Below are 13,159 nucleotides of genomic sequence, written 5' to 3'. Positions count from 1 at the left end.
CGATGTATCGATTACAAGTATGGCAAACGATGGGAGGAATGTCTATGGAGGTGGTGATGGCGGCGGCTAGGGTTTCTCCTTGTGATGGCTCTTTTGCGATGGTGATCCTAATGACTATGGTGGCTTTGTGCGGCTCTTTGTGGAGAATGTGCAAGGTGCCTTTTAAAAAGTGTGTATGTGATGACGTCACAGATTTGTCAGTGGGTGGTACGAGGGCCCACGATCGTACTAGACGCCATGTTTTGCTTTGTTTCTTCTCTGGTGCCTCCAATTGTCTTGGCTTGATCTCCACACTTCATATTTCTATATATAGCTTCATTTCCTTCCCTTGGATGGTCCAATTTGTGCGGAAACATGTTAAACATAGGAATTTGTAATCTTTTGGACTCATCAGTCATTAGTGATAATCCCGGAATGATTTTCTCAAAATATCCGGGATTGCCTGGTTTAAACAACATTGGAATGAGTGCAAAAAATACGCTCATGAGATGCTTCAGATCAGTTCATGGCTTTAACGACAACGATGGCCCTTAATTAGGGCCACTTGCACAAAGACTTTTCGACTGTCATTGACAAGGTCAAGTCGGCTTTGATAGAGGAGCGGTGACAGTGGCGCGTTGACGATTCATTTTGGTGGCGGTAGTGGTCATTCGGTGGTATAGAGACTTCAATGTAATTTTTAGTATTTTTGAGGTGCTTTATACTTCTGTTGAACTTTTATAATAGATCTGAATCTTCTTCTTTTTTTTGGAAAAGAGGCTACAATACTCAAACTTAATTTTGCTATATTTTTATAATTTCTAGTCTAACACAATGATTTATTAAATAGTGGTTATCTACAATGATTTTTTGAATGGTGTGCGTTCTTTGACTTGGTTTTCCACTCTATACAAAGACACCCCTGTAGCTCCCTAACTTGCCTTTTTCAAGTGAGAGGATCCGATTCCACCAAGGCCTGGCCATCTGGGTCGTGCATGACATGTCGATCCATTAGCACGTGTGCTTGACCCGACACGTGGCTAAATGGTTTGTGCCTGCCACACATCACGTCTGAGGTCGTGCATGGGCCGCGAGGACAGCCAGCGTGCTGGCACGACATGGCCCATTTTTTTAAAAAATTAGTTTTATATAGCCCAAAAGCTTCAGAACAGCTCAAAAAATGGCTCAAAAGCCCGTGTCTCATAATCGATAAAATGGGCCACGAGCCGGGGAATGCTATGTCTCACTTATAGTGATTTATAGTGAGACATATAAGTGAGACATAGCATGCACTCGCGTCAGGTGCCTTCCTAAATTGGTTGGCCCAGCGCGCTGCCTAAATTGAAGGCCACAAGCCACTGTTCCATTTTTTATCGCTTGTTCACGCTTTTCAAATATTTCCCCCTTTTAAATTCCTTCACATATTCTAAATATTTATATTACACAAAAAACTTTACATTAAACATTTGAAAAATGAATAACCAAGCATTTGAAAAATGTTAAATGTGCATAGAGAAAATGTTTCTCGTGTATACAAAAAACATACAATGTGTATGAAAAAGTCGATCATGTATTTAGAAAATGTTAATCAAGTATTTAAAATATGTTAATAAAGCATTTGAAAAATATTAAATATGTACATAAAAATATTTGTCATGTATATGAACAATATGTACAAAACAATACAATGTTTATGAAAAAATATTGATCATATATTTAGAAAATGTTATTTGTGTATTGAAAATGTTCGTGGTGTATACAAAAAAGTACAACATATAAGTATTAAATAAAAGTGGTCATAAATTTTTTTAATCATGTACTCCCTCCGTCCCATAATATAAGAACGTTTTTGGCACTATACTAGAGTCAAAAACGTTCTTATATTATGGGACAGAGGTAGTATTTTAAAATGTTATATGTGTATATAAAATATGTTTACAATGTATACGGAAAATGCTAAATGTGTACTGAAAAAAGTTGACATGTGTTGTAGTACTAAAAAGTTGATGTTTATAAACGGGCATCTGTGGGCAGTGCCGTGTGAGGCACCTTTAATGCGGGGCCAGCCCGGTTGGGCAGGTCTGTTCCACCCAGTTTGGGCCGCCGACTAGTTGATGTTCCACCCAGAGCACTCTTCTCAACCAACCGAGCAAATCGCCCACTGAGAGGAGCTGTACTGCTAAGCCTGCCATGAGCACGAGAGGGGAGATGTCTCCGCCCCGCCGCCGCCGCCGCACCTCGTCGCCGCCGGCCTCTCTGCCAGACGACGAGGACCTGCTCCAGGAGATTCTCCTCCGCCTCCCGCCGCGGCCTTCCTCCCTCCCCCGGGCCTCCCTCGTCTGCAAGCGTTGGCGCCGCCTCGTCGCCGATCCCCGATTCCAACGCCGCTTCCGCGACCACCACCACGGCAAGCCTCCTCTCCTTGGCTTCTTCCTCCAAGACAACATCTCCTGTCCGTTTGTACCACTGCTGGATCGACCAGATCGCATCCCCGGCGCTCGCTTCTCCATGCCTCCCCACAAGCGCCACCGCATCATCGACTGCCGCCACGGACTTGTCCTTTTCCGCAGCCAAAGGCAGTCGCCCCGCCTACTTGTGTGGGACCCCGTTGCCCGCGAGAAGCGCCGCCTCATCTTCCCACCGGAGCTGGACAACGGCGAGATGTACATCATCAACGGGGCGGTGCTTCGCCCTGCCCGCGGCCGTTCAAGCCATTTCCAGGTGGCCCTCATAGCCCAAGACAAAGAATATACAAGAGTTTCCGGATGCCTTTTCTCATCGGAGACCGGTGTATGGAGCAACATCAAAACACTGCAGCTGGATTTGGCCAATAGGTGTATGCCACAGCCAAGTACTTTGATTGGCAATTCCATTTGCTGGTTAGATACGGCGCATCATGACCATCCTCAATATGCCATACTTGAGTTTGATCTGGATACGCAGAGCCTATCCGTGACAGAGCTGCCACCACACCTAGAAGCCGGATATGACCAATTAAGGATTATTAAACCGGGCGAAGACGGTGGCCTTGGCTTCATCCATCTCTCACATTTCCACGCGCAGATATGGAAGAGGAAGCCTGATTGTAAGGCTGTATGGGTGATCGACAGAGCTATTGAATTCAAGGAACTTAGATCAAATTGCAAGGGCTACTCCCTCACTTTAGTTGGGTTTGTCGAGGAGAGTAATGCAATCCTTGTACTGACAGCTTCTGGCGTCTTCATGGTATATCTCCAGTCAATGGAGTTTAAGAAACTCTCCAAATTGTGGGTCTTCTGTCTCTATTATCCATTTGCATCTTTCTATCCTGCAGGTAATAGCAAGCCTTTATATAATTTTCTTTGCAGTATTATAAGATAATTTGTTTTGTAATTAGTTGCTGAAATGCCATCCTTGAGTGTTATGCTGATGATTGAAGTTCAAATAACATCAATTTTATCCTTTTGCTGCTTGATGAATTCTTTAAAAGAAAATAGTACTTAAGGTCATGTTCTTTTCTGTTGGTAAAATGCATCAATTGTTTTCAAATGTGGTCTTGTGTGCCTATCTGAAATATATATATATCTTTTCAGCACCTGATGCATAACAGTTGCAAATCGACGCAATAGTTTTTGTCACTTGTGGAAGAGCTCTGCTGTGATTAGCTAGTTCAGATGTACAACTGGGAAGCAAATAATAGGCTAAACCTATTATGTTTCTTGTCAGATTTTTAGTTTTAACATCTCTTAACTTGTTCCTCTTTGTCTGACAAGGAATTGGTATTACTAAAGATGATTTCTAGAAAGTATCTTTTCTTTTGTGGATTGTCTTATGGTAATACTCCCTCCGACCGAAAATACTTGTCGGAGGAATGGATGTATCTAGATGTATTTTAGTTCTAAATACATCCATTTTTATCTATTCAGTACTGGACCGCAGTTCTACACATAACAGTATATAAAAGGGTAACTCCATTGGCACTTTTCGGAGCTTAAAGCTAGTTACACTCTTTCAATTGGAAGCGGGAACCAATTGAATAAATTGAAGTTCTATTTTATATTTTGTTGAATATCTTCCTGAAGTGAGGAGCTCGTTTGCAATTTTGCACCAGCGAATAAATAATTTTCTTCATGTCTCATGTTAATTTTCTCCGATTACATAACTATGCAGCTCTCAGTTCACCTAGAAGATAACCCAATATAATTGTCTCTTCTATCAACATTTTCCCATCAGAATTCTCGTTGGGTTCCTGACTTGGTATGCTCGTATGTATTGGCATTGTTGTTGGACATGGTGGTGGTGAAGTGTTGGACAATATGTGAGATGGTTGCCTGGTGAGACATGCTAGTATGATGTGATGACTGAAAAGGTGATGTAGCACTATCTCCTACTCCCTCCGTTCCGAATTACTTGTCGCAGGTATGGATGTATCTAGATGTATTTTAGTTCTAGATACATCCATTTCTGCGACGAGTAATTTGGAACGGAGGGAGTAGATGTGTCCATGGGAATATATATGCTATTTTACAATTTATATTGCTGCATGGGCTTTAATTGATGAATTTTTTCTTATGAAAGTATTAACTCACTTTGTAATTTGTAAGACATCCACTAATTTTCCTAAGTAATTGAGAAGAATGTATATAACAGAACATAAGAACCCTAACCAGTACAGTTTCCATTAGCACACTGGTAAGATATAACTGACAAGTATCTCTAGTCAAGTCAGATATTGCTTTTGCTTATATGCGGTCAATTTCTCAACTTAATAACTAGTAGATCAGTAGTTTATATATTGTCACATTGACTAGGTTCATATAAAAAAAATCCAGGTTATATAAATTTATAAATTTTTATGGCGATATTATATAGTGCTGAAAGGCTCAAAGCTCTGTTCTGACTAATGCCATGCGATGTTATAAAATGGCATCCGTTTTGGGCTGAAACAAATGTTATTTTTTGAGTTGATAAACTATCAGCTAATACTTGTTCATTGTGAGTAGTTCCACTTTCAGTTTATAAGAAGTATACTATGCTTATAACTAAGCCAAATGTGTTTACTTATTCTTACTGTGCATGCTGTGATGTTCTAGACAGTTAAGTATTTGCCTGTCTCTGCATTTAAGAATCCATATAACTGATTGTATTATTATTATGTAGGTATGGCTAAGTTGCAGGTTGGCCCATCTGTGTAGTTTTTCGTATTTTCTGGTGTTGTGGCTAGTGATGCTCCACTTATGAAAATTCATCCGTTGTAGCATGTAGAATTCAGACATTTTCAGAAGCTACTTTCTCTGCATAGCAGCTAGCAGTGATGATCATTTCCAAATCTTTCTTCTGTATAAGGTGGTGTTTCCATTGTAGACTGAACCCATATAGATGGCCTTATGCCAGTAATCCGATCTGGTTTATCTTGGCACTTCTTTATGTCAGAGCCGAGCTAAGCAGGAACGTGGAACAGTACGATGATATAAAGAAGTGCCAAGATGAGAAGTTAGATGGCGCCATCCCAGGATACTTACAATTGCATCCTTCACTCTGCTCCTCGGCATTATTTCTAACTCATACTACTGAGCGCCTTGACGATCGACGCCTCCGCTCCAAAGCAAACAAACGAATATTCGTGTTGCTTTGTTTGTTTGACTGCGTCGAATATTTGGAGAATTGCACACACCTTAGCTAGAAGTTGATGCTAATTATGTAATTTCCTGGGATGGAGATCCCCTTGTTTTCTTCTAGCTGAACTGATCAAAAAGATGTAACTATCGTTTCGTTTGAATAAAGTGTGCCATTATTACTTAAAAAAAGAAGCATGTACTTTGTGGCAGGGCAAATTGTTCAATGTCACAAGATATGCCGACTTTATTCTTAACTTTCCTTTGAGTGCACAGGCTAATGAATACTTTTTTTCATGGAATAGGGCACAAAACTATTAACTTTTCTATTCGGTTGTCCTACTATAATGAATGGCTCGATCAGTTTGGTGTTAGACCAACGAAGGAAGTATGTCAGGGATCGTCTAGAAGGAACCCACTTTGGAAGAAAGTATGGAAGTTGGACGTCCCTAGCAAAGATTAAAAGTTTCATTTGGAAGGCTTTGCATGGTGTTATTCCTTGTTTGTTTTGTTTTGGTGTTATTCCCAACCTAGCATGGTTGTTCTCCTCTGATACATGTTGAATGTAGACATGTTGAGTATATGCATTTGATGTTGTTTGGTAGCATGTGCTGAGACTCTGTTTGGCAGCTTGCATCTGTTTAGACATGTTGGTTGGTACTGTAGCAACCGGTATTTTCAAATAAATGAACAAAACATTTAAAAAATGTGAACAATTTTTTGAAACATGGAAAAAATAAATTTTTTAAAAGTTTAAACATGTTTTGAAATTCTAAAGTTTTTTAAAAATGTAAACAAAATTTGAAAAATATGAATATTTTCTGGAAAATTAAAATTTTTAAAAATCCAACCTTTTCTAATTTAAACAAAATTTAAAATTCTGATATTTTTTTATTTTTTTTTTAAATTTTAACAAAATTGAAAATCTGGACATTTTTCAAAAAATTAAACAATTTTTGGTATTCTGAAAATTAAATTATTTTTTTAGAAATTCTAAACATTTTTTTGTTGAAACATGTTGTTGCTCGCTTCGCTCATGAATGCTCACCAGCGAACGATTGTTGTGGTGTTCTTTCTCCATGCATGCTAAGAGGGTATTTGGGTTGAGCACATGCATACCGAGGAGGCCCCGTGCAGGCTACCGGACGCTTAAAAGTGGGTTGAAAAGCGAATTTTTGAGCTTATACACCCTACCAAATACATCCTAAAGTGGGAGGCTGAGATATTATGCATGTTCTCTGCATGTGTAAAAGGGTGAATGAAGTGTGGATATCTCTGGGGCTGGATAAGTTTACATCAGAAGCATGAGCGATAGATCAGGTTCGGTCGACCTTGAAAATATTCTTCATAGTGAAAGACATCGATCACAATTGGTTGGATAGCTCGGCCTGAAAGAAAATGTTGCGGTAGCTGCTTGGTAGGTATATTTGATACTCCCTCCTTTGATTAGCTTATGGTTCAAACGATGATTTATATTGGGAAGATGAATGCCTAGTTTGATTATGGCTTGACATTGTTAAATGAGCCGAATGACTTTCCCAAGAAAACATGTACTACGTCAGCCTCCCTACCGAATAGTTGATCTAGCCCAGGATAGTCCAACACAGAGCTGGCCAAACAGGCAGGCACGACACGGCCCACCCCGTGCTGATCGTGCCTGCCACGATACGTCCCACAAAGGCACGATTAGTAAATGGGTTGTGTCGTGTCAGCCTGCGTGCTGCACACTCAGATCCAGACAGGGCCCAACTGCTATTTTGGCCGGCACACAAGGCACATAGGCCCGCACACGGTTTAGCCTGTTGGGCTGTTTTTAGGTCATCCCGGGCGTCTTGGGCTGTTTTTAGGCCATATATGATATATAATAAAAATAAAAATAAAAACATAAATATGTCATGTCGGTCCGTGTGCCCAGTGTCACGGCCAGGTACGGCCCCTTTGATGTGTCGCGTGATGAAGCAAGGCAAAGCTCCGATGGTCTAGCTCCACATGCAATGGCGCGAACCATTATCGGCAACAACATGGGAAGACTACGAAGTGCTCCGTTGACGCTTTCCAGCACCCCCAATCTGGGAGCAAGAAGACCCGAGCAACGACACTCGTTCTAAAGGCCCTTTCCAGTACTCTATGGTGGACAGATGCTAAACATGTTACATAAACAGAAAAATGACATGGCATAGCAATTATGAAGGAGAGAGAGTACTTTGATGACCCCATAAAGGATAAATACCAAGTACATGAACCTAGGTAAGCCACTTAAATAAAAGAAATTGACCAATGCATAAGAGTTTATGTGCTAAATTATTAAATAAAGTTGGCTTAGCAACAACAAACTAAAGCACATGTGCATTTTGAAGTTGAGTTGCTAAGCTATTTAATATAATTAGCACCTCGTGTAAGCACAGAGGCATAAAGACGAGGAGAGAGAATCACACCAGCCATGCAAGACCAGACTTGGTGACTGTCGAGTAGGCCCAAAGCCTAGAGTGGGCGTGTAAGTTCTGTGTAACCGACCGGTGGATCTCAGTAACAGGGTATGTGTGTGAGTGGCCGAGAGCTGAGCGAGTCATGTACTTAATCCTGATCCTGAGGAGAACATGTTGTATGAAATGAACTAACCAACTCATTCTCTTCCTCTCGCTCCTCACCCTATTCTCTCAAGTATCTCACCTACCCTCAACAGATCCCCCTCATTTCGATTTGGACAACACTAAAAAAATCGATCTAGACAGTTGTTTTTTTAGAATATCTTTTTTTTAGAATATTTAGACAGGGGTGTTACGGGCGTGTCAGGCATGTCCCGTTTAGCCCGAGCCGTGCCAGACATGTTAGTGGGCCGGCATGGCTGGCACGGCCAGATAGCCAGTTCTGGTTCAACCAACCAAATCACAAAAAGCGGGAGCAACTAGTTAACGAACGCTCCTTCAAGAGCCTTGCAACGATCAGCGTCACTTGGCGCGCTCTCAGCCATTCGCCATGTGTCGCGCTCTGGACGCTCCCTCTGAATTTTTTTTATTTTTCCGCACGCGTTTTCGACTTTTTAAACGATTTTTTTGGGGTTTTGAGACGTTTTGGTTTTCCCCCGATCTTCCTTAGCTTTTCGATCACGCGAAAAAACGTATTTCCTTTTTTTTTTCTTTCGCGAAAGTCACGGTTTTTTTCGCGAGGCACGAGTGTGCTTTAGCGAGAGTCACGACCGTGCCTTTCGAAAACGAAAAAAACATGTTTTTTGTTTTTTTTTCGCGAGAGTCGCGGTTTTGCTTCCGCGAGAGGCACGGTTGTGCTTTTGCGAGAGTCACGGCCGTGCTTCTTGGAAAAGGGAAAAACAAAACGCGTTTTTTGTTTTTTTCTTTCGCGAGAGTCACGGTTTTGCTTCCATGAGAGGTACGGTTGTGCTTTCGCGAGAGTCACAGTTGTGCCTCTCAGAAAGGGAAAAAATACGTGTTTTCTGTTTTTTTTTCTTTCGCAAGAGTCACGGTTTTGCTTCCGCGAGAGGCACGGTTGTGCTTTCGCGAGAGTCACGGCCGTGCCTCTCAGAAACGAAAAAAATGTGTTTTCTGTTTTTTTCCTTCCACGAGAGTCACGGTTTTGCTTCCACGAAAGGCACAGGCGTGATTTTCGCGAGAGGCACGGGCGTGCCTCTTTCGGAAAGAAAAAAAATCGTGCTCCCGGTTTTGGTTTTTTCGCCCGGTTTTTTCTGAAAAAAGTTCGTCAAAACCTATCAACATGAGATCTAGTTTTGAAAATCTCAACGCGAGGAATTCAATAGTGAAAACGGTTCGAGATTTGGACACACGGTTTAAAAGATAAAACATTTTGAATAAACAGACCTACGGAAAAAGGAAAACTTTCAGGTTGCGACAAGTGACATGCTGCATGTGCGCCACTTGTCGCGACTGGGAAAGTGGAGTGTTTTTTTCAACGAGTACTTCTTAATTAGTGATTTCCACAAAAAATTCATTGAGGGGAGCTATAATCTCAAAGAAAAAAAAAGAGAACCCATTGTAGGGAGCTGCACTGCGAAGAGCGCAAGAGGGGAGATGTCTCCCCGCCTTCGCCGCCGCCGCACCGCTCCGCCGCCTGCCTCTCTGCCAGACAACGAGGACCTGCTCCGGGAGATTCTCCTCCGCCTGCCGCCGCGCCCTTCCTCCCTCCCCCGGGCCTCCCTCGTTTGCAAGCGCTGGCGCAGCCTCGTCACCGATCCCCAATTCCAACGCCGGTTCCGCGACCACCACGGCAAGCCTCCACTTCTTGGCTTCTTCCTCCATGAACATCGCTCCTGTTCGTTTATTCCAATGCTGGATCGACCAGATCGCATCCCCGGCGCTCGCTTCTCCATTTCTCTCGATGACGGCCACATCATCGACTGTCGCCACGGACTTGTCTTTTTCCTCGGCCAAAGGCGGCTACTTGTGTGGGACCCCGTTGCCCGCGAGCAGCGCCGCCTGCTCCCCCACCAGAGCTGGACAGCCACCAGATGTCCATCTTCAACGGCGGTGTGCTTCGCCCTGCCGGCGGCCGAGGCTGCCGTTCTAGCCATTTCCAGGTGGCCCTGATGGCCGGCGACAGAGAAAGCGAAAGAGTTTCGGCATGCCTGTACTCCTTGGAGACCGGGATATGGGGCAATATCAGCTCACTGCAGCTGCAATGGCAGAATAGGATGGGAATAGGAACAAGTACTTTGACTGGGAATTCCTTTTGTTGGTTAATTCAGAGGAACCATCAATGTGTCATACTTGAGTTTGATCTGGATAGGCAGAGCCTAGCTTTGAGAGAGCTGCCACCACACATAGATGCCGGCTATCACAACCTAAGTATTATGCCAGCCGAAGATGGTGGGCTTGGCTTCATCTATTTCTCACAATTCCAAGCCCAGTTATGGAAGAGAATGCCTGATTCTGACGGTTTTGCTGTATGGGTGCTCTACAGAGCTATTGACTTTGAGAAGATCGGATCAACTTGCAAGCGAGACTACCTCTTTTTACAGGGGTTCGCCGAGGAGAATAATGCAGTCCTTGTACGGCGACCTTCTGGTGTCTTCTTGGTCTATCTCCAGTCAATGGAGTTTAAGGAACTTTCCCATACGATGTTCTGTCATCACCATTATCCATTTGCATGTTGCTATGCTGCAGGTAATAGCAAGTCTTCATATAATTTACTTCACAGTATTATAAAACAAATTTAATTTTTAGTAATTAGTTGCTGAAATGCCTATCATATCCTCGAGTCTGATGATTGAAGTTCAAATCACATCAATTTTTCCTTATGCTGCCCGATGAATTCTTTAAAAGAAAATAGTGCGTAAAGTCACTGTTAGTTTTTCTGTTGGTCATATGCACAAATTGTGTTTCAAATGTAGTATTATGTGCCTATCTGAAGTATACATCTTTTCAGCACCGGATACATAATAGTTGATTGACACAATAGTTCTTGTCCCTTGTGGAAGAGCCCTGCTGGAAAAAAAATGAAAATAGGTTGAACCTATTTTATTTGTTGTTAGGTTTATATTTGGGATGTCTTAATTTGTTCTGCTTGGTCTGACAAGAAATTGAGTTTACCGAAGATGATTTCTGGAAAGTATCTTTTCTCTTTAGGGAAGTGTGTTATGGTAATATTCTGTACTGGGTCGCGGTTTTCTTAACAATGTGACACATGCCATGACAGTCAAAAATGGAAGAAAACTTGATGGAAGCTGAGCCCGAACCAACCAAATGTGTAACTCCATCGACACTTTTTGAAGCTTAAAGCTAGTTACACTCTTTCACTTGGAAGCTGGAACCAATTGAATAAATTGAAGTTCTATTTTCTGTTTAGTTGAATATTTTCCTGAAGTGAGGAGTCCATTTGCACTAGAGAATAAATAACTCTCTTCATGGCTCATATTACTTTTCTCAGATTACATAACTATGCACCTCTCAGTTGACCTAGATATCCCATTCTAATTCTCTCTTCTATCGATGGTTCTCCATCGGAATTGTCATTGGTTCCTGACTTATTATGCTCGTAGGAACTGGCATTCTTGATGGAGATGAAGCATCGAACAATATGTGAGATGTTTGTTTGGTGAGACATGATAGTATGATGTGATCACTGCAAAGGTAGCGTAACATTATCTCCTAGATATGTCCACGGGAATATGTATGCTATTCTACAATTCGTTGCCGCATGGGCTTTGACCGATGCTTTCTTCCTATGTGTATTAACTCGATTTGTAATTTGTAAGGCATCCACTACTTTGCCTAAGTAATTGAAAACTATATATGCCAGAGCACAAATAATTCAGAATCCTAGTTAGATTAGTTTCAGTTAGCACACACTGCTAAGTATCTCTAGTCAAGTCAGATGTTGCTTTTATTTTATATGAAGTCAAGTTCTCAACTTGATCACTACTAGATGTCTAGATCAATAGTTTATATATTGTCACATTGACTAGGTTCATAAAAAAAAATCCAGGTTACATGAATTTGTAACTTTATATGATGATATTATATGTTGTTAACTTCTGACGGTAATGAAAATGGTGGTTGAAGGCATAAAGCTCTATTCTGAGTTCTAATGGCATGCAAAGTTATAAAATGGCATCCATTTTGGGCTGAAAGAAATGTTATTTTATGAGTCCTGCCAATACTAGTTCCTTTGTGAGTAGTACTTCAGTTTATATATAAGAAGTATGCGGACGGAAACTTGTGGCTCTCGGGTGTAATTACACCCGTTTTTTTGTAAGAAAGTAAAAAAATCTGATTTTTTTTGCAAACAAAGTAGATTTATTGTTGCACTCGTATAAAATCTTTCGCGAAGAAATGACTTTCATGTTGTTGTGGGCGTAAAAAAACAAATTTGTCGCTGTATACAAGGTACTGTTCATGCTATATTTTCTGACAATTTGTCAGAATTTTGTCGGAGAATATCTCGTTACAGAATAATTTTGTACGACAGAAACGACAGCTCAAGTTTGTTGCGAAATTTTTCGGAACGTTGTGACTTTTTATGAATTTTTAAAAAATAAAATCAGTTGTCAGGTGTAATTACCATCATGTTCCAAAGGGTATTTTTCGTATACTATGGTTATATAAGTAAGCCGAATATTTATTCTTTCTATTGTTTTGACATTTATTTCCCTAGTGCTATTTACATTATACTGTGCATGTCGTGATACTCTAGAGAGTTGCAGTATTTGCCCACCATGCATTAAGGCACTATGTAACTGATTGGATTGTTGTGTATGTAGGTATGGGTATAAGTTGCAGGAACGGCTTGCTGGTGTTAAGATTTTGTATTTTCTGGTGGTGTGGCCAGTGATGATCCATTCCCATCTGAAGATTGATCCGTTGAAGTATGTGCTTATCGAGTGCGAAGTGCATTTGCAGGAACGAACTGTTAAATTTGTTAGCTCCCACTATATTATTTCAGTGACCTCTGTAGACAGTAGGTGAATTGGCAGTTGGACACCGTGAGTCTGCTCCTTGTATTTTGAGTGGTTCATTTGCTTATGTATCTCTTACACTGGTAGAAAAATGGATTATAGTCTCGGTTCGTAAGGACCTTTAGTCCCGGTTCCTGAACCGAGACTAAAGTGTCGGTACTAA

The 13,159-nt window shown here is 41.4% G+C and overlaps 1 protein-coding gene and 1 pseudogene across 3 annotated transcripts; both read left to right on the top strand.

The window, feature by feature from the left end:
- Positions 1-2,084: 2,084 nt before the first annotated feature.
- On the top strand, positions 2,085-5,755 carry LOC125545843 (F-box protein At5g03970-like). Of its 3 annotated transcripts, XR_007300296.2 has the most exons (3): positions 2,085-3,292; positions 4,192-4,327; positions 5,119-5,755. XR_007300296.2 is itself a non-coding variant. In XM_048709889.2 (2 exons), exons 1-2 carry the CDS (start codon positions 2,170-2,172, stop codon positions 4,149-4,151), a joined length of 1,146 nt encoding a protein of 381 aa, XP_048565846.2. In that variant the 5' UTR covers positions 2,085-2,169; the 3' UTR covers positions 4,152-5,755. The 3 variants fall into 3 exon arrangements, 2 of the variants coding, with proteins under 2 accessions (XP_048565846.2, XP_087370015.1); XM_048709889.2 differs by having other exon boundaries at positions 4,129-5,755; XM_087513889.1 differs by having other exon boundaries at positions 3,552-5,755.
- Positions 5,756-9,613: 3,858 nt separating this feature from the next.
- LOC147981215 (F-box protein At5g07610-like) lies at positions 9,614-12,872 on the top strand (annotated as a pseudogene).
- Positions 12,873-13,159: the final 287 nt, after the last annotated feature.

This window comes from Triticum urartu, chromosome 3A (assembly GCF_056163025.1).
Source record: "Triticum urartu cultivar PI428250 chromosome 3A, HENAU_Tu73, whole genome shotgun sequence".
Taxonomy (NCBI): Eukaryota; Viridiplantae; Streptophyta; class Magnoliopsida; order Poales; family Poaceae; genus Triticum; species Triticum urartu.
This window is presented reverse-complemented; position numbering and strand designations above follow the sequence as displayed.

Coding starts and splice junctions, on each gene's coding strand:
- LOC125545843 (XM_048709889.2), top strand. CDS start 2,170: ATGAGCACGAGAGGGGAGATGTCTCCGCCCCGCCGCCGCCGCCGCACC. Junction 3,293..4,128: donor TGCATCTTTCTATCCTGCAG/GTAATAGCAAGC, acceptor ATAACTATGCAG/CTCTCAGTTCACCTAGAAGA.